General features: G+C 34.7%; 3 protein-coding genes across 6 annotated transcripts; 2 read left to right on the top strand and 1 right to left on the bottom strand.

Annotated features, from left to right (window-relative positions):
• The first annotated feature begins 2,790 nt into the window (after positions 1 to 2,790).
• LOC107926807 (serine/threonine-protein kinase Nek2) lies at positions 2,791 to 8,675 on the top strand. Of its 3 annotated transcripts, none has more exons than XM_016857731.2 (15): positions 2,791 to 3,078; positions 4,049 to 4,160; positions 4,302 to 4,368; positions 4,701 to 4,766; positions 4,912 to 4,958; positions 5,076 to 5,121; positions 5,264 to 5,344; positions 5,715 to 5,757; positions 5,843 to 5,892; positions 5,974 to 6,055; positions 6,166 to 6,215; positions 6,796 to 6,869; positions 6,991 to 7,042; positions 7,198 to 7,644; positions 7,757 to 8,675. In XM_016857731.2, the coding sequence occupies exons 2-15, from the start codon at positions 4,075 to 4,077 to the stop codon at positions 8,426 to 8,428; spliced, it is 1,863 nt and encodes a 620-aa protein (XP_016713220.1). In that variant the 5' UTR covers positions 2,791 to 3,078; positions 4,049 to 4,074; the 3' UTR covers positions 8,429 to 8,675. The 3 variants fall into 3 exon arrangements, with proteins under 3 accessions (XP_016713220.1, XP_016713221.1, XP_040960529.1); XM_016857732.2 differs by lacking the exon at positions 2,791 to 3,078 and adding an exon at positions 3,107 to 3,319; XM_041104595.1 differs by lacking the exons at positions 2,791 to 3,078; positions 4,049 to 4,160; positions 4,302 to 4,368 and adding an exon at positions 4,445 to 4,618.
• A 1,053-nt stretch (positions 8,676 to 9,728) lies between these two features.
• Positions 9,729 to 15,688, bottom strand: LOC107926806 (pseudouridylate synthase 7 homolog). Of its 2 annotated transcripts, none has more exons than XM_016857730.2 (20): positions 15,444 to 15,688; positions 14,998 to 15,076; positions 14,711 to 14,899; positions 14,367 to 14,575; positions 14,129 to 14,201; positions 13,995 to 14,051; positions 13,373 to 13,452; positions 13,229 to 13,291; positions 13,044 to 13,131; positions 12,839 to 12,941; positions 12,608 to 12,711; positions 12,419 to 12,492; positions 11,880 to 11,944; positions 11,551 to 11,726; positions 11,002 to 11,069; positions 10,832 to 10,892; positions 10,721 to 10,758; positions 10,552 to 10,620; positions 10,103 to 10,454; positions 9,729 to 9,971 (listed from the first exon to the last, which is right to left on the bottom strand). In XM_016857730.2, exons 1-20 carry the CDS (start codon positions 15,656 to 15,658, stop codon positions 9,942 to 9,944), a joined length of 2,193 nt encoding a protein of 730 aa, XP_016713219.2. In that variant the 5' UTR covers positions 15,659 to 15,688; the 3' UTR covers positions 9,729 to 9,941. The 2 variants fall into 2 exon arrangements, with proteins under 2 accessions (XP_016713219.2, XP_016713218.2); XM_016857729.2 differs by having other exon boundaries at positions 14,711 to 14,908.
• A 111-nt stretch (positions 15,689 to 15,799) lies between these two features.
• LOC107926809 (ER membrane protein complex subunit 2) lies at positions 15,800 to 19,794 on the top strand. The gene is made up of 9 exons (XM_016857733.2): positions 15,800 to 16,257; positions 17,077 to 17,141; positions 17,591 to 17,639; positions 17,979 to 18,073; positions 18,232 to 18,317; positions 18,425 to 18,484; positions 18,584 to 18,665; positions 19,099 to 19,212; positions 19,382 to 19,794. Exons 1-9 carry the CDS (start codon positions 16,071 to 16,073, stop codon positions 19,544 to 19,546), a joined length of 903 nt encoding a protein of 300 aa, XP_016713222.2. The 5' UTR covers positions 15,800 to 16,070; the 3' UTR covers positions 19,547 to 19,794.
• The last annotated feature ends 4,800 nt before the right edge of the window (positions 19,795 to 24,594 follow it).

Below are 24,594 nucleotides of genomic sequence, written 5' to 3' on the forward strand. Positions count from 1 at the left end.
AGCAAATCGATTTTCAAACCTACCATATGTTCAACATATTTTTAGTGGATAAAATAAACAGATACAACATTAGTTAGTGCTGTTGGACTGTTGGGGCACTTGGGTTTTGGATTTTATTTACGAATCGAGAATTAATCTGAATTTATTAAATGGATTGATGTTAATTGAAATTTTAAATATAATTTTTTTTATTTCGTCTTTTAAGGTAAAAATTAAACCTATTTGATAGTTAAAGTAAAAATTAAATTATCGACCATTATTGAAGGTAAAAAAAAACCTAATATTTAGACACCTCCTATTATTATTATTATTATAATTGTTTTGTAAGTTTCCTCACTAAACAATCAAGACCATTGTCGACATCAAGAAGTACAGTTTGTTGATGTAGTGTTTATCCAAAAGCCTAGGTAAGTGGTGAATTTACTTTGTAAAATAAGTAGAACTCATTGAATTGGATGAATGAATTTAATGAAAATTTGATGTTAGATGCAGACTTGAAATTGACATCAACTTTCTCTTCTGTAATACCATAAATAGTGAAATAATGAATAAATTATTGATGGTAAAATTTTGAAATATACCAAAGAGAATTAAAGTTGGATATCAGCGGGGCAAAACTGACCCACTTGCCCAACTATCCACACCCGCTGCGGCCCCACAATATGTAAACCGACACGCCAAACCCTTTCTCTTTACACTTGAGGCCTTTTTAGTAATTTGGTGGAGGAAAAAAACGCACCGCTTCGTGATTGCAGATCAAGAGAAGGAGGTGTTGGGCCCCCGCGTTGTCGGTCTTCTTCCTTCCATCACTAAATAAATCAATTTTTTTTTAATATGAATTTTAGTGAAAGTGAAAAGAAAAGGGGGAAATTATGAAAAAGCCCACAAAAGCTGACAAATTAACTGAGCAACCCCTTCTTTTTCGGACTTTGACTCTTCTTTCAGTTTATGCTTAGGTCTCTCCTTTTCACGACAGTCACAAAATAATAAAATATCAAACAATTACTTTGAGTTAGCATGATACCTATTTTGACCCATACCTTTTTCTTCCTCTCAACAATATTCACTTTAATTTATGAGTCTCTCTCTCTCTCTCTAATAAAATAATTTACCTATTTTTTTCATACTTCAACAACTTGTTATTTAGATTTTGAGAAAATGTATACAATTTTATTACTCAATAAAATACAAAATTGATTGCTTAATTATTTATTTTATATAACTGATATGATAATTACTTCTCCCCTTAATTTCAACTAGGGTGAAACTAGCAAACAATTCAGCCTTTTATTTCGATTAATTGTTAGTGTAAGAAGATATAGATTTGAATACACTGAAATACATTTATTTTTATATTTAAGAATTAAAGAGGAAATATAAATAATTTTAAGCATTATATAAATAATAATAATAAAAACTATCACTTTTTTTAAAAATGTAATTTATTAATACAACCTTTTATATACCCACTATTTGTTGTGAACTTTTATTTTTGTATAAATTTTTGCCTAGTTGCATTGTTATTAGAACTGTACTGAATGAATTTGCTAGACCAATTAAATTCGAAATCAGTTTGTGTATTGAACTGGACAAAAAGGTTGAATTAGTTTTTGAATAACCATTTAGAACCCGTAACAAGTGTAAAATCGACCGTTGAACTAATTTTATAATTTTTTTACTTTAAATTTTTTTAGAATTTTTAATTAATTATTTAATTATAATTACACCGATTAAATTAAAAACCAATGATATGATTAATTTAATAGTGAATTTAAATTTTAAATAATTGTTGATTTAACTCCTAATATTAAATTCTGAGTTAAAAAGTTTCTATACTATTTATAAAGTTTTATACTGATTTGGTGTCATTCATCAACTAGATCTCAACTTAATTAGGAAAATTACTTCAATGTCCTTTCGTATTAAAAGTAAATTATATTATTTGTGGGTACTTTAGTTTTTTATTTAAAAAATTAATAAAAATATGCATATAATGGGATTTAAACTCATGCCAATTGGGTTAGCAAAATTTTATTTTAATATTTTTATATATTTGGTGTGTGAGAGTCTTTAGTACTAATAATGTTGTTGATTGAGATTATGTCACAAATTAACTTGACAAATAATTGTATTCTTTTAGTAATCTTAATATGATGTATTCATATGTTTAAATTCTATTTTATTTACAATTTAATCTAAAAAAATTTATTTTAATATCGTACATATTTCATATATTATTAATAATTAGTTTCAAATCATACATTTCATTATTTATTGCATGTTAAACATATATTTTGAATATATAAATTTTACATGCATAATAAAATTAAAATTAATTATTAAAATAGGGAAATGCTATTGAGCAAATAAAATATTTTATGATTGAAGTTATTGAATACTCAAATAGTGTTACCTTAGAAATCTCTCTTGTCTTCTTTCATAAAAGAACATCTCTAATGTCTAAATTGCTTAAATGATGCTGAGAAACAAAATAACAAATTATATTCACCAAAGCCATATTTTATTCTAATCTCATTCCAAAGCAGTCTTAATCATAAACTTTGTTCCCACCTTGTTTGTTTTCTCTAGCAAATTATATCTAGTGTTTTTAAAAAGTTAAACAGAAACTATGAACTCCTCCACTCTTCATAATTCACAAAACAAATCCCTGTCTACCATTATTAACTAAATCTATATAAACTAATCTCAGTATCCAACACTGTTTTCTCTTTTTTCATTTCCTTAAAAACTGTTCCAGTTTTTTGTTTTTAATATATTACTCCATTATATTGTGGTCCAATCTACTCTTCCAATCTCTCTCTTACCAAGTTTGTCATTTTCTTCCTTGAAACTAAAAACAACCCAATGGAAAAACAGCTGCAACAGGCCGCAGCTTCCTTTGCTTCTTCTTCTTCTCCTCATTGTTGTTGTTGTTATTCTTCTCCTCTTTCCTTGTATTGTAAGCAGTAGTATCTTTGTTTTTTTTTTTTAGCTTTTGCTCAAATGTGTAAGTCCACATTCACCTTGTGATCTCTTTGGATCAACAACTTCCACACCCTTTATCACTACTACACTCAGGTACATTGAACAGTCCTCTTTTTTCCCCGAATCTGTAGATTTCCTTTCTTCTTCTTTCTTTACTGTTCATTGGGCTTTTTCCCCCTCATGCATAAAAGCTGCATTTTCCCTTTTCCAAGCTCTGTGCTTTCTTGATTTTTTTTATCAAGAAAGTTGGCTTCTTGATGAGGGATTGCAATTGTTATTCCTTTATTTTATTTATCCCGGGTGCTGTTAAGCTGGGAGGAAGATTACTTATAATGTGCATTATCTCTGACTTGGTTACTGATTTTTGGTTCTTTCTTAGGCTGTTATTGCAGTTTTTATTTTTATTTTGTTTTGTTTTTTCTAAGTGAATAAAATCTTGATTTTAAGCTGATAACTTTGTGGTGCATAAATTATCACTTCTACTTCACTCAGATACCTCCTTTCTTTCTTTTTTTCCCACTGTTCTCTTCATCTTTTTTTCCTGTTCAACTGCTTTTGATGTTTTCTTAGAAAGCTCACATCAGCCAATTAAACTTAATGCAAATGAAAATGGCTTCTGTGCTGAGCTACCATTCAGGATTGGACTAAATAATTTAGCTTGATGGTGCCTAAAACAAGGCTTTTGTACAAGATGCTGACATGAAATTTATGTATTTTAAGCTTTTTTTAACGTTGTTGTCTTACAATTGCTCCTAACATATTTTAGATTAGCTCTCTCTCTACCTGTATTCTTGTGCAAAGGGCACTCCAACTTTTTTAGTGTTATAATATGTTCAATTTGATTTACATTTTAATTATAAATTGTGGTTTGGTGAAGTTTGGTTCTTTCAATGATGCTTTTGTCTTATAATTTACAGAGATTCTTTGTTCATAATTTTAACATCTGGACAGATAGTACATCTTCCGTTTGTTAGACATTACTGTATATTCTTTTGCATCTCTACCTTTTGTGAATGATTCATGAATATTGATTGCCCTGACTTTATTACTTGGTGAAAACCAGAAAAGGAAGTCAAATACATCTTTAACATGGAGCAATATGAGGTATTAGAGCAAATAGGAAAGGGAGCTTTTGGTTCAGCTCTTCTAGTGAGGCATAAGCATGAAAAGAAGAAGTAAGATTGCTAGTATGGCACTTGGCCGTCCTTTAACTTTCTTACATATGAAATATATGAGAAGAAGAAGAATTAGACATGGTTATTTGATTCACCTTTTGACAATGGACTTATCCTCCCTCATTTCTAATTGTCAATAAGGTATGTGCTGAAAAAGATTCGTCTTGCCCGCCAGACTGATAGGTCTCGACGATCTGCACATCAAGAGGTTTGTAACTTTTTATAAAGTATTCATAGGTCTTTTTTATTCCTTGTATGATTTTTATATTTTACATAACTCTGTTCCACTGGAACTCTGCCTGAACCCTTTTGTACTGACCGAGGACACAAGATTTTGTTATGTATTTGACTGGGGCAAACATTACAGCGAAAAAGAAAAAAGAAAAAGAAAAAGAAAAGTTGGCTTGGGGTTGCTTTATATATAATTAAAATGTTGAAGGACAAAGCTGTTGTCTAAGGTTGCTGCCCTACATCTTGTTTCATTGGTACAAACTTAGCATAAATGGTTCCATAGTCTAACAATTCAATTTGTTCATGTAGATGGAGCTCATTTCTAAGATCCGAAATCCATTTATTGTGGAGTACAAAGATTCCTGGGTGGAAAAGGTATCTGGATAAGCCTCTATTCTTGTCCTTTTTCCACTATTCCCATATACTTCTCAGTTATATGTCATGATTGTCATGACCTTAATATCAGAGCCTTCCTGGTGATTCATGGCCTAACACGGGTTCACATATGTCTTTGTTTCAGGGTTGCTATGTATGCATTATTATAGGTTATTGTGAAGGTGGAGACATGTAAGTTCAATTTCTTGCTGATACTGAGATTATGAGATGGTAGTGCATTTATTTTTGTAACGTGAAGAACCTTGTGAGAACTTAGCAAATCATGATAAGATTTTTTGTATTAAACAGGGCTGAAGCCATAAAGAAAGCAAATGGCATGCTTTTCTCAGAAGAGGTTTTGTTTATTCCCATGCTTTTTACTTCAGTTCTTTTGTTACTCGATTCCAGATCCCTCGTATTGAACTTTATTGTTATTTTTCATCTCTTGGACAACTTTTATTCATTGAACAATCATAACTCTGAACGTTCATGTCCAGAAACTGTGCAAATGGCTTGTTCAGCTCCTGATGGCTCTTGACTATTTGCACTTGAATCACATTCTTCATCGTGATGTCAAGGTTAGTGACATACTGTTATGCTCTTGCCGACGGTGTTTTATATTTATTTATTGCTAAACCAAATTTAATAATAGAAATGAAACACCAGCTAACAATCACAGTTCTCCAATGCTTATGATATTTCTAGACAAGGATTCCAAAAATATACAGATTTGATCATTGCACATGGTCTGTACAAATAGTGTGTATACTTGCTTTAGATGGTGAAGCAAGAGGTCCTGATAACATAATAATGGTCTCATGACGTATCAAAATGTTTACAGGGCTGCCTTATTGGACAGCCTGCTTTGCAGGCAACCATATCATTTGCAATGATTCGAGCTGTTGCCCCAAGTCACTTCTATTTATATCTTCTTTTTCTTTTTTTCAGTGTTCAAACATCTTTTTAACAAAAGATCAGGACATACGTCTTGGTGAGTGGTTTTATTGTTTTTTCACATAAGTCCTTTGAAAGGGATTACAATTTCTCCTAACAAACATGTTACTATGCCGGTGCAGGTGATTTTGGACTCGCCAAAATTTTGACTTCGGATGATCTTGCATCCTCTGTAAGTAATATATGAATTAACTAACCTTCGAGAATTTAATGCATTTCTTGATTAGGGAGTATACTTTCGTGTTTTTTTCAGGTTGTTGGAACTCCAAGCTACATGTGTCCTGAGCTTCTGGCTGATATACCTTATGGTTCTAAGTCTGATATCTGGTCATTAGGTAAACACGCTTGCAGCAGACAATGCAATTGTGCTGTGTCAGTCAGTCTCAATAGGTCTTCAACATTTTTTTATCTCTGTGCTTATATGACTTGAAAATATGTTTTCCAGGGTGCTGTATATATGAAATGACTTCTCTCAAGCCTGCATTTAAAGCATTCGTGAGTTCTTTTACCCTTTTTGTAACTATTTGCGGCTTGTTGCATATACGTCTTTTATGTTAGTCTACTTAGGACTTTCTTAGACAAGGATTCTGAAAATATACGGCTTTGACTTTTGCGCATAGTCTTTATGAAATATCATGTGTATACATGCTTCAGATGATGAAATAAGAGGGTTCCAATAGCATAAAAATGGTCTTGTATTGTATCAATTCCAAATGTTTACAGGGCCGCCTTATTAGCATAAAGTTTGAAATGTTTCGAGTTGTTTGTTTACATCTCTCGAGCATGCTTGTCACTGTTACAGTTTCAAGAGGAATTCTAGGCCAGCTAAGATAAACTGCATGTAGCATTTGTTGTATGGATTTCTTGTGGTATTTCGATGTAATTTTTTATTGCAACTCATTTCCGTTGGTGAATATGAAAATGCCACTGCATCCCTCTAATGAGTGTATTCTGTTAGGTAATAATTGATGCTCAGACGTTAGTAGGCACTTCTGCATTTCAGAATTCCGTTGTTTACCAATCATGTTCCTGTGTTTTATTTTCCTGTTCGAATAATCTTAAATCTCTCGAGCAGGATATGCAAGCTTTGATAAACAAGATCAATAAATCGATAGTTGCTCCACTTCCGACAAAATATTCCAGTGCCTTGTAAGCCTCATTTTTCCTTCTATGATAACTGGCTTTTGCCTTGTGAGTTTCACTTACAAGCATGTTGATTTTCAAATGATGAATTATGTTGGTCTAATTATCACCTTGATTTTCTTTTCAGCCGTAGCCTTGTTAAAAGCATGCTGCGCAAGAATCCTGAACTTAGGCCAAGTGTATGTATAACTCTCCTCTATTCTATGCCTTCCAATATATGTATGAAAAGCATATTTACGAATTTGAATGCAACTTGTTATATAAATGGTTCCAGGAATCTTTTTGGTTTTGACTATATTTCCTCTCAACCGCGATACATATTCGATTTTGACAGGCTGAAGAACTGCTTAGGCATCCACACCTTCAGTCTTATGTTGTTAAAGTTCATCTTAAAATTAATAATCCTAGAAGGAATACTTTACCTGTGCTTTGGCCTGAAACAAATATAAAGAAAACTAGATTTTCGGATCCTGTAGATGCCCGCTTCTCTGTTTACAGGGAGAAGCGTCGATCCTTCAGTAATGATAGGACTTTGAATCCTAGCATATCTGGAGCTGAACAAGATTCTGTTTGCTCTACCAAAGGAATACATCAGGATACACCGGATTTTTCAAATAGGAAGTCAGAAAATTTTTCTATTGATAGCAGCGAAGAAGGAACTGTCATTTGCAAGCCAGTTGCTTTGAAAGTTTCAAGTGCCACCAAGACTACAAGACGTTCTCTGACAAAAGCTTCAGCAACTCCCAAGAGAAAGACAGAGCCTTTGAAGAAACGGGACTCGGTAAATTTTATAAAGCTCCTCTCTTGTGCAACACATTCATAGAGACCGCTAGTTATAACAGTTTCTTGTTTCAAAATCCGGGGTTTTAATGTTCACTGCATTGTGTTTACAGTTTCATTTTTCGCGCACACCTGTTAAAAAACCTCTCCCTGCAACTCGAAGAGCTTCTTTGCCGCTGCCAACAAGAAATACAGTTCGAGAATCTCCTTGTAGATCTAATGCTGGTATTCTTCACCTCATACAATCACCAGATGTTTCAGTCAATGCTCCTCAAATTGATAAGATAGCTGAATTCCCGTTAGCCTCATATGAAGATGCTTTCTTCCCCATAGAAAAGCCATCATCAAAATCTGCAAAGGGCTTCTCTGCTTCGCCACAATTTGTTGATCGATCAATCACAAAAGACAAATGTACGGTTCAAATATGTGATCAAACGTCTACCAAGCCCAATTATGATGATGAATGGCAGGGAATTCAACGCAGCACGTTTCAGGTAGATGGAGATGCTCTAACTAACTCCTCTGATCAAAACGCAACTGCTGGGGCATCTAGCTGCACCTCATCAGATACACGAAGACGAAGGTTTGACCCCTCATCATTCCAGCAGCGTGCTGAGGCATTGGAAGGATTGCTCGAATTTAGTGCAAGATTGCTGCAGCAAGAGAGGTATGATGAGCTTGGTGTGCTACTCAAGCCATTTGGACCCGGAAAGGTCTCCCCTAGGGAAACTGCAATCTGGCTGACTAAGAGTTTTAAGGAGAACACTGTGAAGCCAGAGGATTAACACCGATGAACCTCCACCGTTTGTATCATATCCATAGCTGTAATCTGTACCAATTTTTTAGAGTTCAGCCTATCCGATCTTAGGCAACATTCCAGTCAATAGAACCTTAGTGGTAGGGCATTTTGTTTTCAAACAAATGCTAATTGTTAGTTCTAGGTTCTAGTTGTTCTTCCCCCTTGTGCATCAAGTTTCATTGTTTTCTCGGATATGGATAATGGGTTCGAATAGATTATGGACTTATTGTCTACCTATTGACTTTTTGTTTAATTTCCTCAATCCTGACTTATACAACATGTTCATTCAAAACTATTAATCAGGGAAATGGGTTGCCTTAACTTTTCTTAGGAAGCCAGAATCTTGTTTCAAAATATGACCGGGGATTTTAACCAATATGAGAACAATTCTTTTGTGGTAGTAAGAACTCCGAGAGGCTAACCAACCAGTACATCCTCACTGTTCCTAACAACGTGTATAGGGATTTTTTTTTTTTTGAACGAAGGGATTATAATTTGATTTGTATTGACTTTGAGATATTCATGCATTTGTCTTTCTTTTTTGTCTCCAGTATTTTATGTTACGTTTTTTTATATTTAATTTTCAAGTTACATAATAGCATGATATTACCACGTCTACTCGAACCACCTATTTGCATGCCTTTGAATGCTTGCTCAATGCTTTATATGATCTGAAAATAAGCACAAATCTTAAGCATCGAATAACTTCTTCGACCGGATGGAAAGTTTCTGTTTTCCCTTTTCAGGTAAAGGTTTTGATGTCTTTAAGATAATCACGTAATAACAAAGCTTCCTGTTAGAAAGTATTTCACTCAAAGTAACAAATACATCACATGGAACCAGATCAGATACTTTTCCCCGTTTGATGGTCGCTTAGTACCAGAGACAAATATTTGGGACCACCTGAACATGAACCTTTATCACAAAACCTTCCAAGGCAGAAGCAAATGATTTAATCATCCTATAAAAATGAACCCCAAAGCTTAGTTCACTTGGCTTAACCAACCACCCTTAATAGATGGCATCCAAAAAATCTGGGTTTCAAAATTTTGAATCTTAGCAGCTGCTACCCTTTCTTTATCAAAGCAAATCTTAACAAGGTAAACAAGCTTAATTGAGCGAGTTCAAACAGTTCGATTTTTATTTCAAATTGAGCTTCAGCCGAGCTTCAAACCTTGATTTCCAGCCAAGCCTGACTCAGCTCAAGTTCACCCCTACTCTAATCCAACAAGGTGTTTTAAACATATGACTAGAGTATTGTGCAGTCAAAACAGTAAGCCGAGTGATGCAGATACATGTCCTTTCAACTATAAAATTATAAATACCAGTGCACAAAAGAATTTGCTAATTGGCAAATAGGGTAAAGTTTGTCTCATGTACCTTACATGTACACACATATGAGGACCAGTGTATGGGAGTAAACCTTGTTTTCTTGTTCCTGATTCAAGATACATGGCGGGTTGATCCTAGTCTCATAAACTATACGAGTGGCGACATGTTTATTGGTTAAGTGTCTTGTGGAATGCAACCTGCAAATGCAACAAAGATTAAAGTAAGATATTTTGCATTGAGGTATGCTTTGAGATGGTTCTGGAAATAAATTCTCAATCCTATGACTCAGAATTGACAAACAAAAGAAACACTTAGGCAAAGTGCATACAGAAGTGGATGTCTTGAGAAGCTCTCGTATGGCCATTGTGGCATAACAAGAAGCAGGAAGTGTGAAGGCCAATTTGAGAGCTTTCTGAGGTTCCAGAGAATTCAAGTCAGGTGGAGAATGAACTTGTGGAGGCTCGGCTTCTCTAGAAACCTCCACCTCATTATCATCGGTTGAGAACTTTTTCTCATCCTCAAAGCTCTCTAATTGTTCCAGATGATTGAATGGCTCTTCGCCTTCAGTTCCATTGGTTGGATTCTCTTCTTTGACTGGGTTCACAGGTTTAGTTTTGGCAATTTTGTCTATATCTGTCTCCGACAATGCTAAATTTCCATCTGTATACGAAAGCAAATCCCTGAAACAACATAGATGATGGTACTCAGTCTACAATGTTTTCTAGTCACCTAAAATAATAACAGTCCTAAGAAAATGATAGGAAAAGCAGACCATACCATCGAAAATCTATTGGCTTCTGAAAAACACGCCTGTAGCTTCCAGTCATGCTGGTTATTGAAAATTCCCTGCAAGGGGAAAAAAACAATGAAGAGGGAGATGGCTATGGGAAGAAAATTCTTGGGAAAATACAGAGAATCAGAGATGGTTTCAATTACGAAGATGTACTTGATATTATGGACACTCTCTGTCAAGCTGATGCCATCCTGATGAATTAAACAAAAATGTTTAGAACCAAAAAAAGTCTGTATTTAATATATGTTAAGAAAGACAGCAGACCTTCTTTGCCATGTCACGATAAACATCAGCAACCTCATTCATTGGATAAATTATTCTAGAGCTGTCACAGAAACATCATAACATTGTTAGGAAAGCAAAAAATAACAGTTCATTATGAATAAAATATGAGCAATGTAAAATTTGCTATGACTCGATCAATATTCCCTTACCCGGTCATAGGAAGGACAACATCCTCAATATTATAATTTCCAGTACTGATATCTGATGCAGTTATGACCTGAGAGAAAGAAGAAGACATCTTAAATTCTTTGAATCTAGGTTAAAAAGATTGATGCTAAGTGAATATACAACTATATTGCTCCGACTCTGTTTTTCTTGAAGTTTTCATGTCCTACACTCATGTCCAATGCATATCCAGATATGGGAATGACATATGATATATGGCTCTCCAAAGACCCTCCAAATATATGAAAATTCTTCAAAACATTGAACACAACCACCATGTTCACATGCCCCTATCCAACAATCACATCCCAATTCATGTAACATAAATATACAGCAGATGGTTAACTAATGGCACCAAAATCTGAACATCTTTCACACTTACTCTTGCCACCAAATAAAAATTAGGAAAGAGATTATCATCTATGGTAATGAATTGAAGTCTTCTCAATCATTTCTCTAAAATTTCCCACAAAATCCTGAGTTTACAATTCAAAAACTTTAAAATGCTTTAAATGAAAAATATGACAACTGACCTTAACAAGATTATTTTTCTCTAGCGGAAGATCTTTTCCAGATATTTCATCTAATTGACCACAATCATAAGCATCTTCTAAGCTATTATCTTCATGTTCAGGTGGTACAACTTCTGTTTTTTCCGCATCATCTCCTTTGCTATATACCAAGTCTCCCAACACAACTTCACTGCTTCCTGAATATGGTGGGATAACAGAACATTGTTATATCAGGTAACCTCAAAATTTCTAATATAGCTATGACAAATATTAAACCTAAGTGTGTAAAAGGAAGCCCCCCACCCCTTAACTGACCAAAACAAAAGGATCATAAAAACAAAATTGCATACCATATTTTTGCACTCTCACACTTGCTGCATGGTTCCACAGATAGCTTTGGTAACTATGTACATACCTGATCAGTAAAACAGATATAATCTAAGATTCAATATCAATCTTCTCTTGAATCCCTGTTGGCTCAATTAGTACTTGTGTATGAGAGAAAGACAAAGAGAGGTTACTATGAGGAGGATCTCTCTCATACAACTCTTGAAAAATAGAAAATGATTCTAAATATCTCAATAACTACCTTAACATAATTTCCAAGTCCCAACATCAAGCAATCAATTAGGATAAGGTATTCAACTCAACTAACTAACTCATGCATTGACATGAATGAAGCAAGCACTCTATAGGTAAAAAATCAAGCTACTGAAGTAAACTGGACATTAGTGATTAAATGGCATGCACATATAAACAGTAAACTCCCATACTAAACATGCTTCCAAGAAAATAGATATAGTTCTGCAGTTCAAGAATCCAAATTCAGTAACTGTTTTAGAATTAAGAAAAATTATATTCCTGGCTTTCTGACACATCAAGCACTTACATCATTCTCAACGTCCTAGGTATAGCTTTCAGGGCTTGCAAGTAATTCCCAGGACTTTTCTTCAAACATTGCAACTGTATGAGAACGGAAAAAGGGGACAAAATTCTTTTTAACTATGAAACATACACAAAAGAAAATCAATACAACGGATATCAAAGCCTTGGAGGAGTGACAAAACTGGGAGCTTACCATAGCCCTTTCTGCAACTAAATGGCGAGGTAATTGCTTGAGAGTACCATCTATGTCACCAGTTTGTTTATAATATTCCCTTGCCTTGCTTATGATATTTCTTTGTATTTAGAGATTCAAGTCAAGAAAACAAGAGATAATTATTTCTCCAAGCTGAATGCAGACCAGTCTAGCATATAAAAAGTAACATTTTCCAAAAGGAATGAAATATAAAGTGAAAATAAAGGATATCCCCTTCTCTTGGATCAAGAATAGTGCTTGCAGCAGCTTTCCATTCGCCTCGCAGTAATGTGGCACCAATGTGGTGAGTTGGAATAGAACCACTTCCAAAACGCTGAAAAATTATGAAGGTTTCAAAAAGAACATAAAAGAAAGAAGAAAGCAGGAAGGGGGGGAAGAGAGGGTGGGAGAGGAGAGAGAATGATTAAGGAAATACTTGTAAGCCAAAATAGTTGATGAAGCCATGCCTCCCCAAGGACTCTGCAGATGCTTGAATAGTATCTTCAGAATCTGCAACAACTCCTCTAAGGAGATAAATGAGTTCAATGAGTGATGGGATATGGGAAGAAGGAAGTAGCACTGATGGATGTTAAACAGAATTCACATGTGGGAAACTCTCACCGCAATACAATGGTGAATCGGTTTCCTAAAAGCTGCCCAAGGAGGAGGTCATCCTTGACATAGCTGGATGATAATCACACTATAAATAATGGTTCATAACACAATACCTTGAAGGGAATAGAATGTTATATCCATTAACCTTACCAGAAGTCTCCCACCTTAATACCAATCAACCTGTCATTGAGGGCAGCTAATCTACTTGCATACTGCTTGAAAACAGTTACCTGGAAGCCCAAAAGACTGCACCACTTAAACATGATCCCTTTTGCAGAAGAAGAAAAAAACCAGATATACATAGAAGTGCTCATGATTATGAAAATATAAAATAGCAACCAGACCATCCATTTTCCACACACAGTGAAAGTGCCTGTGGCATTTAGATTGAAGACAGAGTGACAAGCCATTAATCAGGCAGCAGTGTTCCATTGCTTACAACTCTATACCCGTGAAATGAATAACTACTAAAAGAGTTTAGAGGTAGAACTGCAAGAACCATAATGAACAGAAGTGTCCCCTAATGGCATCTTTGGCATATCCCAGTTCTTCTAGTAGCAATTTCATTTTTCTTAGTACCTCATAAAATTTCTGAAAGTGACATCCACCCATCAGTTTCTTCAAGATGCTAAAGACTAGCTTTTGCAAAAATTAGTTCAGAAAAGAATTAACACTACATCTACACAATGCAAGGTAGAGCAAGTAATCTCCCAAAGTTAACCAAAACACCAATTAATTTAGAATGAAAGCAGCAGAAAAAGGAGCAACTTACCCTTTGAGTGGAAACTGACCTCTTATCTTTTGTACCCGCAAAACCAAAAGACCTTGGCTGTCAAACAAAAGATTAATGACAAAGGTTCCCGTTGAATAGGTAACCACAGGATTTATATAAATCATTTATCATACCTGAATGCCAAGCATCTTTCCTATTAATCCTAAGGCTTCCTGTGTATCTTTATTCTCCTTGAAAAGATGGAACCTGAATATTAACATAAATGATAGCACCTTCTGATGTAGTTCAAGTGCAATAGACATTTCATGGCATTGATAAGCAATTGAATACAGAAAGGTGAAAGCTAGACATGGGTTTTTTCTCCTATTATTTTAAGAGGCATCAAATTATTGTAGGAGTGCAAAATGCTACCTAAGAAAATTGCCAAGATGCGCTGGCCAGTGGCTTGAACCTCTACTATCATAGGGCCTATCACCTCTCTTCCTTTTATTCGAATTTCTTCCCTTGTTCTTATTCCCAGAATTTAACCTCACGCGGATGCATTTTGAGGAAGAATCAGGTCCATCAACAGTGTCAGTGACTAGAAATCTAAGATTCTCCTTAAAGAAATTATGCATTGCCTGAAAATGTCAAAAACAAAATGAGAAGGTTCTTCTAGTTAGTTTGATTCCCTCTTTGTAATAGACTAACACCCTACACGCTAAAGGTACAGAATGATTAAGGATAAACCAATTGAAAAAGAACCTAAAGCTTACCGTTCGATGAGATTTATCAGAATCTGGAGACAGAACAATGGGAGAGATATCTTCTTCACTGCCTGAAGTAATTTGGTTAATGAAAGCTTCTAACTGATCGACATCAATTTCGCAGGCAAGTGATCTGAATTTTTCAATTTCAGATGCATAATTTTTGTTAAGTTGATCAGATATTTTTGTTTCACCTTCCTGAAAAGCCTCAGAACATGTCCGAAAAGAAAAAGATTATAATATATTAAATGTACAAAAAATAATTTTTTGAAAAAAAATGGAATGAGTCAGATTACCTCTGGAGGGGCATCTAAAGAGGTCAAATGAACAACATTTCCCTCAGTGTCTACTTCATTCACAATGAAATCAGAATATCTACACAAAAAATTCAAAGCAATCAAATAACAAAATTTTCCATCGCCAATTGCAATTATAACCAATTCATAATAAAGAAAATCACTCTCAAAACTTGCAATTTTCCTCATTCCAAATTTTCTCCATTCCTTTTAAATACAAAGAACCTCATTATACGCACAAAGACACAACTGCCAAAACGCAGGCTTGAGTGAAGCTAAGACTAAACCTCTCATTCCACCATCTTAATCAAACAAACATATAGCCAAGCATGCATGTGAAAATAAACAAATTAAATATAAGGGTATTTGCAAAAAAAAGCACAAAACTTGGTCATAAAGGATAAGTTTAAAAGAAATCAAAACAAAAAAAAGGAGTGACCCTTGACCTTTGTTTGAGGATGCCACGAAAACCAGGAAGGTTTGAGATGAAACAGAGGATTCCCACATCGGATTCGGTGATGGTCGTCATTGTTAGACTTGAATAATTTGAGTATTTCGTGATTGGGTGTTTTGTCAAGTTTGATTTCGAAAGTGACAAGTAGTTCCGTTTGCAGTGGAAGTAACAGTTGGGTTTTAGACTTGAGACACCACAACGCCACATCTTCTTCTGGCTTCCCAGGGTTTACTGGTATCCTGTAATACGATGCGTTTTGTTGCTTTGATGGGGTTTTTCCTTCTTGCTTTATTTTGGGCCTTTTAAGTCCATTTGTATGGTTTGGGTATTACACCAAGAAATAGATTTGATGAAAATTGAAAAAAGAATAAAGGAAAAAGAGCAACAGTGATGAAGCCCATTGGCTTTCAACAATGGCAATGATGAGGGAGTTGGAAGTGTAACCAAAGACAACAAAAACAAAGTGCTCCAAAAAGCAAAAACGAGTTGACCCATTGTAGAGATCCAAAACACAGGCCACTAGCCAGAGTAGAGAGAGAAACCAAAAACAGAGCAAAAGAAAAAGAAAAACGCCTGCATTGAGAGAGAGAGAGAGAGAGAGAGAGAGAGAGAGAGAGATATGGTGAGTAAAACAGAGGAGACCCAATTGAACAGGCTTGAAAACCAGGTAGACAATGGAGGAGGAGGTGCTTGGGAGTATCTTTGCCTTGTCAGGAAGCTCAAAGTTAGGCGTTCAGAGAAAGTCTTGAAGTATGGCTTATCGATCTTAAACGACCCCAAAAAACGATCTGCTCTTGGCCCTGAAGGTTTTTTTTTTCTAGCTTTGATTGATTTTTGAAATTGGGTTTTGCTTGAATTGGATGATTTCAAAGTGTTTGATTTGAATTTTGAGTTCTTTTATCGGTTTTGTTTGTAATTAGATTTGATTTGGTATTAGAGCTTTGTGTTCTTTGTTTATTTGCTAACTAGAGTTTTGCTTGAATTTCACAAATTGAAGCTTTACTGTTTGCTACCCTGTTATTCATTTACTTGAATTCAAAGTTTGAAGCTTTATGGTTTTATACTTCTGTTTTAAAAAAATCGAAGATTTTACTTAAATTGGGTGTGATGAGAACTTTGAGGTGGTATTACTAGCTTTGTATAGATTTCAATGAGTCAAGCTTGATTTGAATTTGTATGTATTAGAATAAGAATTAGTTGGTTAGGAACTCAGGTTGAGTTTTCAATATTTTGATTTTACAACTGAGATTTTGAGAAGTAATCAGAAAAAGATAGGAGTGCCTGATGAAGCACAGTTTGTAGCACTTTATAGTTCTAGACATTTCATTTGTTATATATCCTAAGTTAGATATGAGACGTTATCTTAGTTTTATACATTTTCTCGTATTCTATCGCATCATTCGAGACTTATTTTGGTATTGGATTTCACTTTGTAGTCTAGAACAGTAGGCACTTGGGAACAGTTACCCTTTGATCTGTCAGAATGTGATTTTAAGTGGTGCGTTTAGACCAAATTGTTGTCTGTTTAAGATTAGATGTCTGCTTATGACCAAATTGTTGCTTCTATTAATTTATCAGGCACGTTTGTGAACGTTTATAATTAACAACTGCTTATCTTAATACAGAATGGACTCTATATGAGCAGCTAGCTATTGCTGCTATGGATTGCCAATGTCTCGATGTTGCAAAGGTACAATCTTTTTTTTTTTCCATTTTTGATTGATTTTAATATTTTATTTTTTATATGGAGATTTCCATTTATGTGAAAGAATATTCTATTTCTTTTACCTATTTAATTTGTATCAGTCCCACTGGGTTGACTACTCTCATTGTTCTTATAGTTTCTCTTTTGAGGATGCTAATAGTTCTTTAAGGTGGTACTTATTACTTGGATATCTCTTTCTTTGTTGAGGCATTAGTTAGAAAATTTTGGCTTTCCCTGTTGCGTGTTCAATATTGTGCAACTCTTGTTTCATTAATGTTGCTTTAGGGTTTGCTGACATCAATTGTTATGCTTGTTGTTAGTTTCTTGTACTGTTCTATAGACTGCAGTGTGGAGTAGCTTAGATACTCTAGGTACTAGTTGATAGTAGGCTTATAAAGTTGCCTGACGTAAATTCGTGCAATTTAAAACTGCAGGATTGCATAAAGGTTTTGCACAAGAAATTTCCGGAGAGCAAAAGGGTTGGTAAGCATATATGAAGATGAAATATATGTTCTATGTTTTATGTTTGTGTGACTAAAAATGTGCAGGCGTGTGTGTGTCTGTAATATCTTGCTGTTAAATCTTTTGTGAATCCTACATTCGTGGCCTACCCTTTGATAGTTGATGCTTCTTACATTAAGCTTCTTCTGAATATCTTGGCCAATGTTCTACCAACCGCATTATGGTGTGGATAAGGATGGACAAATTTGTTCTTGAATCAGTTTCGATTCTTTTGGATCCAAAAGGATGTGTTGCTGATGATTGTGTTCCTTTGTTCTATCATTTTATGAAATAGTGGTTTCATTTTGTTGTGGTCTACAGGCAGGCTGGATTGCATGTTGCTTGAAGCAAAGGGATCCTGGGCTGAGGCAGAAAAAGCTTACTCAAGCCTTTTAGAGGACAATCCACTTGATCAAGTAAATTCTGCAGCCATCCCCTCCCCGCCTTTCTCTCTCTCCTCTCGTCCCCCAAAACTGTGAATTTTAATGGTGTTCTTTTTTGTTAAGAAATATTCTGGACTGTTTCTTTTATAGAACAAAAAGAATCGATGATAACATATTCTATTCTCATGCAGGTAATACATAAGAGGAGAGTAGCCATGGCAAACGCTCAAGGAAATATTTCAGTGGCTATTGAATGGCTTAATAAATATCTTGAGATGTAAGATATCTCAGAAAAAATTCTCTTTACAGTCATAGATCTTTGTGCCTGTCCTTTTTGGGTTATGTTTAATTCAATATCTGCCAATTTCCCTTTTTCTTTGCTAGATTTATGGCTGATCATGATGCTTGGAGAGAACTTGCAGATATATATCTCTCCCTACAAATGTGAGTGCTAATTTACATAACTCAATATTATCTCCTTTTACTTCATCAATTCATAACGTAGCAATAACTTAAACCTTTTTGCTTTTGTTTATAAATCAGGTACAAGCAAGCGGCATTCTGCTATGAGGAGCTTCTTTTGTCTCATCCTACAGTTCCATTATATCATTTGACCTATGCTGATGTAAGTGTATATTGATTCGAGGATGCAATTTCATCAGTGGTTTCTTGAATTCCAAGTTCTCTAGAGAATAACATTCTACATCTTGTTGCAAATACTCTTCATTTGGTTTCTTCTCTTTCATAATTAATCCACCTAACCCAGGACTAGTTCCATAGTAATTAAGATATTGCAAAAATTTAAAGACCGTTAAACAAAAAACCACTTCCATAGTCGTTGCCTATATGCAAGAATAATGTAAGGACCATGATTCACTATAGAACAACAATGGTTCCTGACTAAACAAGGAGGTAACTTCTTGATGGATGTAACTAGATGTCAATCTTTGCAAAGATAATACTTTCCATCTTACATTGGTTTAACATAAAGACTTCTAGCTGGAACTCTTTTAGCTTTCCTCGGAATTGTTTTTGATGATTATTCCTTTCACCAACAGGTACTCTACACACTCGGTGGACTAGAAAACCTTCAAACTGCCAAGAAATATTATGCATCCACTATTGATTTGACGGGGGGTAAGAACACCCGAGCACTTCTCGGAATATGCTTGGTAAGCTCCTTCTCTCTCGCTTAAGAGTTAAGCTGCATTACTATTTATATAGACATGCATTGGCTTTTATCCTTATAATTACCAAAATCTTATTAAAAAATGGTTTCGCACTCACTCATCTTATGTCAGATTTTATCTTTCTAACATGAAACTTAATCATCTTGTTCAGTGCACCTCGGCCATAGCTCGGCTTTCAAAAGGAAGGAGCAAGGAAGACAAGGAGAGTCCAGAGCTCCAGTCTTTGGCAGCAAAAGTGTTAGAGAAAGAATACAAGCAAAGAGCCGCAGACAAGCTCGGTTTGCTTACTTCTGCTTTAAGAAGTTTGAAAATTTAGTCTTAAGATTTAACACTTGAATTATTGCCCCATACTCTAGAATAGAAAAAGGTGTTGAACTTGAAGATAATTTCCGGTTCTAAAGATTTCAAAATGTCTTAGTCTTCGATGAATTCAAGTTACAAGTTGCCATTCATGTGTGCTTTCCACTTTATTTTGCCATTCTTGTCATCTATTTTGAGAGGTCTTGATGTATTATTCAGTACACTGCTATCAAAACAAGACTAATTTATGATATAAAGTTTCCACCCTCCTTGAGTTCTTGATGTATTATTCAGGATATTCCCATTAAAAAAAAAACTAGGAAACTTATGAGATGATTCGATTCTTCTATCTTCCCCACAATTTCATTTTTGGTACATTCGCATTCTAGTACGAAATTTGTATAGGAAAGGTGCTTAGACACAATTATGTTCATTTTTTGAAAAAAATGTTTTTCTTGAATGATTATATTCTTCCATTATTATTTTATTTTTCAGAATATGTGTCTTTTCAAGAAAAAAAAACTAGAATAAAGGGTTTTATAGTGAAATTTGTTTAGTTAAAAATACTATTTCCAATGAATTCTTCACCACCTATAAACACAAATGAGAACCAAAGTTACATGATACTAATCCATTAGAAAAAAGGCAGAAAAAAGGGTTTAATTCTATCCCAAGCATCACAAAACATATTATAAACAAATATGTGCTTTAAGCCATTTTTTCGCAAACTTCTTAACCAAAGCTTTTAGCTTTTATTACTGAGGCATTCCACATTTATAAATTTGTCAAACTCAAAAAAAGAAAAAAAAAAACTTCTCCAATAAAATTAGGTGTTCCAAAGTAATGGTATCCTCCAGCTTCACTAGATTAGATAAATCACGAACAACCAAGCTAAAACTACGCAGAAACAATCAAGTGAAGTAGTAGTCACACTTTCCACTTTGCTTTCGATTTATGGCATTAAGTGGCCGGCGCACATTGTTATACTTAGCAACACGAAACTAACATAATTAACAATACTTTAAGACCTAACATAATAAACAATACTTCAATACCTAAATTCTATTAATTTGATCCTCAAACTTCTTGACCAAAGCTTTTAGCTTTTAATACAGAGGCATTCCACATCTTTAAATTTGTCAAACCCCAAAAAAAAGGAAAGAAAAAAAAGAAACTTCTCCAATACATTAGGTGTTCCAAAGTAATGGTATCCTCCAACTTCACTAGATTAGATAGATCATGAACAACCAAGTTAAAACTAGGCAGAAACTAGAGGTGATCATGGGTTGGGCTACCCGGTCCGGCCCGACGGCCCGCCCGAAAAATAAGAGGGTTCGGGTAAAAATATAGGCCCGAAATATGGGTTTGGGAAAAAACGAGGCCGTTTAGAAAACGGGTCGGGCCTCGGGTAAAACTTTTTTTGCCCGGGCCCGGCCTAAATTATATATTAAATATATTTTTTTATTTTTAATCAAATATACTTTTTAACTTTTTAATCAAATATATATTTAGGTTTTTTTATGCTATTTTGGTGTTGTAAAATTTAATATGGGTCGGGTCAGGCTTAGACAAATTTTTAGGCCCATATTTCAAGTCGGGCCGGGCTTGGGCCTAGAAAACAGGCCTAAAATTTTGTTTGGGCCCGACCCAGCCCATGATCACCTCTAGTAGAAACAAATTAGTTATTAAAAACAAAAAATTTTGGCATATGCAACAATCAAGTGAAGCAGTAGTCACACTTTCCACTTTGCTTTCGATTTATGACATTAAGTGGCATGTGCACATTGTTATACTCAGCAACACGAACCTAACATAATAAACAACACTTTAAGACCTAAATTCTCATTCAACCTATTCTAGTAAAAAACCAGCCTATATTAAGGTGTATAGATTAGAAATTCCAGCAAAGGAATTACTACCTTGAGATCATCCTCAATCTTTGTCACTTGAGTGTAATTGAAATGGATTATCAAAGAATACATTTGTTCTGTTGGAGAAGTTTTTTTGTGTGTGTGTGTTTTACAAATTTATAGATGTGAAATGCCTTTATTTTAAATATTGAAAGCTTTGGTTAGAAAATTTGAGGATCAAATTGATAGAATTTTTAAATGTGAAGGATTAAATTTATTGAATTATTTAGAATTCGGATCAAATTGATAGAATATGTAAGTATTGAGGACTAAATGTGCTATTATACCAATTAGACCATTATCAATTTAACGGCGGATGACCAAAATAAGAACAAAGTCAAATAGTAATGCCTAAATTGAAAAAATTTTAAGTTGGGTGACCAAAACAGGATCACGAGCATAGTTGGATGACCATTTGCCCTTGTTTTTAGTATTTTTCATCTTCATTTTATGGTTCATGTTCGAGGTTTATAGTTGTGTCTCCTTACAATGTTATTTTCAAGGTTTGGACAAGCGATCTTTCGTTAAGAGTGCAATATATTTTATCATTCCACCCAACACTTATTGTAAAACAAATTTAAATTTGACATCTTATTTTAGATTAATATTTAAAGATTTTTTTTATAAACCCAAACTTTTATGCCCTTATACATTTGACTCTTTATGTCATTATTTGTAACATCTTAATTTAAGTTTAGGCATGTAACACCCCGAACCCGAGGCCGTCGCCGGAGTCGAACACGAGGTGTTAACAGACTTCAAACCACTTAAAAAAATTTCCCAGACAAGCTGCCAGTCTGCGTACTAGTCGCTTAAAAAAATCATATCTTGAGTTCTGAAACTCGAAATCCAGTTCTGTAAATTTTCCCTGAAAATAGACTCATATGCCCATCTACACATTTTTTTCTAGAATTTTTGGTTGGGCCAATTAGTACAGTTTATTAGTCAAAGTCTCCCATGTTACAGGGATCGACTACACTGACCTTTGTGCATTACGACTTGGATATCTCCCTGCACAGAGCTTCAATACTGATGCCGTTTGTTTCTATAGAAACTAGACTCAGAGAGGAATCTATACATATATGGTATGACTCCTAATTATCTCTGGTTAATTTATAATAAATTTCCAAAGTCGGAACAGGGAATTCAGAAACCGTTCTGGCCCTGTCTCACGAGAACCTGAATATCTCTTAACATACTGTCCATATGATATTTTCGTTGCTTCTATATGAAAATAGACTCATCGAGCTTCGAATACATAATTTATTCATCAATTAATTCCACTCCTACTATTTTTAGTGATTTTTCAATCTCACGTCACTGCTGCTGCCAGCATCTGTTACGAAAGCAACTATGCCCATTTCGTGATTTCTCCTTGATCTAACTAGTAATTCGTCATACATATCACAAATTATGATCATGACTAGCCATGCCAAAGGCTAATCATTGTCAAACATCCCCCTACTACACTATTGCCATATCATGAATTTTAACACCAAAATAATCAACCATGACATATGGCATAAAAAGGTCGAATTATCAAGATTTACGACCTAACGTTATGAAACCAAACCCAACCGAACATTTATGCCATTTTCGCATGGCTAAAAGTTTACATACCAAAGTTCAAACACAACATAATAGCCTATACATGCCGAAATGTTCTCCTAAGCCGACTAAGAAGAAAGTACCAAAACTTGCTAGCCGGTGTGATGACTTCGACGACGGCACGATCACGCAAAAAGAGACGAGTCCAAGAAACCTAGAATAGGTGACAAGCAAACACCGAATGAGTATATAACTCAGTAAGCCATAAGCATTCCACAACCATCCATTAATAAAATTATCACAACAGGAAACAATGAAATGAGGTTAAGTACTCCATCCATACCAAACTATACCATAGTTCCTTAAACCCTATGGTTCAATCTCATACCAAGTCCTACATTGGCCTTTCATACATCATTTTATTTTCGTTATAATCATACAATTAAACGAACTTTCACCTATTCCACAATGAACCTTATGTACGTGACTTCAACTATAATCGTCACATAGGTTCAAAACTTACCAAGCTCAACTCCAAATATAAACATAGCGCCTATTAGCCATGAACTCAAGGTACTTACCTTTTCCGCTGTCCAAAATTGACTCGGTAAAGTCGCACCCTTCATGTAAATAATTTATAGAAAATATATATTGGGTTCGCACACATAGTGCTTAATAATCAACCGCGCACACTTAGTGTCATGTACTTTAAACTCACACACTTAGTGCCATGCATTTCAAGTTCGCACACTTACCTTTTCCGCTGTCCAAAATCGACTCGGTAAATGCGCACCCTTAATGTAAATAATTTATAGAAAATATATATTGGGTTCGCACACATAGTGCTTAATAATCAACCGCGCACACTTAGTGCCATGTACTTTAAACTCACACACTTAGTGCTGTACAATTTAAACCCGCACACTTAGTGCCAATCTCATGACCGTGAACACTTATTGCCCGCACACTTAGTGCCGAAAACCAGCCACTCAATAGGCTTCACTTCCTTTTTACATTCGACAAATTTCATCTCTACTTACATATACATTTGTATACGTTTCATCTCATTAAACACAATGGTATAGGTATTACGATCCTTTAAATCAATACCAAAGATATGCTTAATGACTTACTTGTGTTGGGTAAGATGGTTCCAACTCGGCTACTCGATGATCTTTTCTTTGCCTTTGCTCGATTCTCCTCCTTTAACTCCTTGAGCTTAATCAATAAATCAACTAGTTTAACCGCCTTGCTAAATATTTACAATCCAATTACACATGCATATGTATGTTAGTATATTCGGCAATCACCCTTACTAATCACCCACTTGATCAATTATAGAGAATCAAAGTTAATATCACAATGTGTACCATATATGGCCCATTATACATAATCAAATTTAACATCATCTATATATTTACTCATATGGCCGAATATACCTAATCATACATACACCTAACCAAAAATAATTTCTAAAATCTTTATATCATTTATACACTAGTAAAGCATCCTCTCCCTTTCCATCAATTTAGCACATGCATTACTCATTAACCTACAAAAATTATATTCGGCCTTAGCACACAACTTGCTAGCCGATTCTTCCCCA

The sequence above is a fragment of the Gossypium hirsutum genome, chromosome D11, assembly GCF_007990345.1.
Source record: "Gossypium hirsutum isolate 1008001.06 chromosome D11, Gossypium_hirsutum_v2.1, whole genome shotgun sequence".
Lineage (NCBI taxonomy): Eukaryota > Viridiplantae > Streptophyta > Magnoliopsida > Malvales > Malvaceae > Gossypium > Gossypium hirsutum.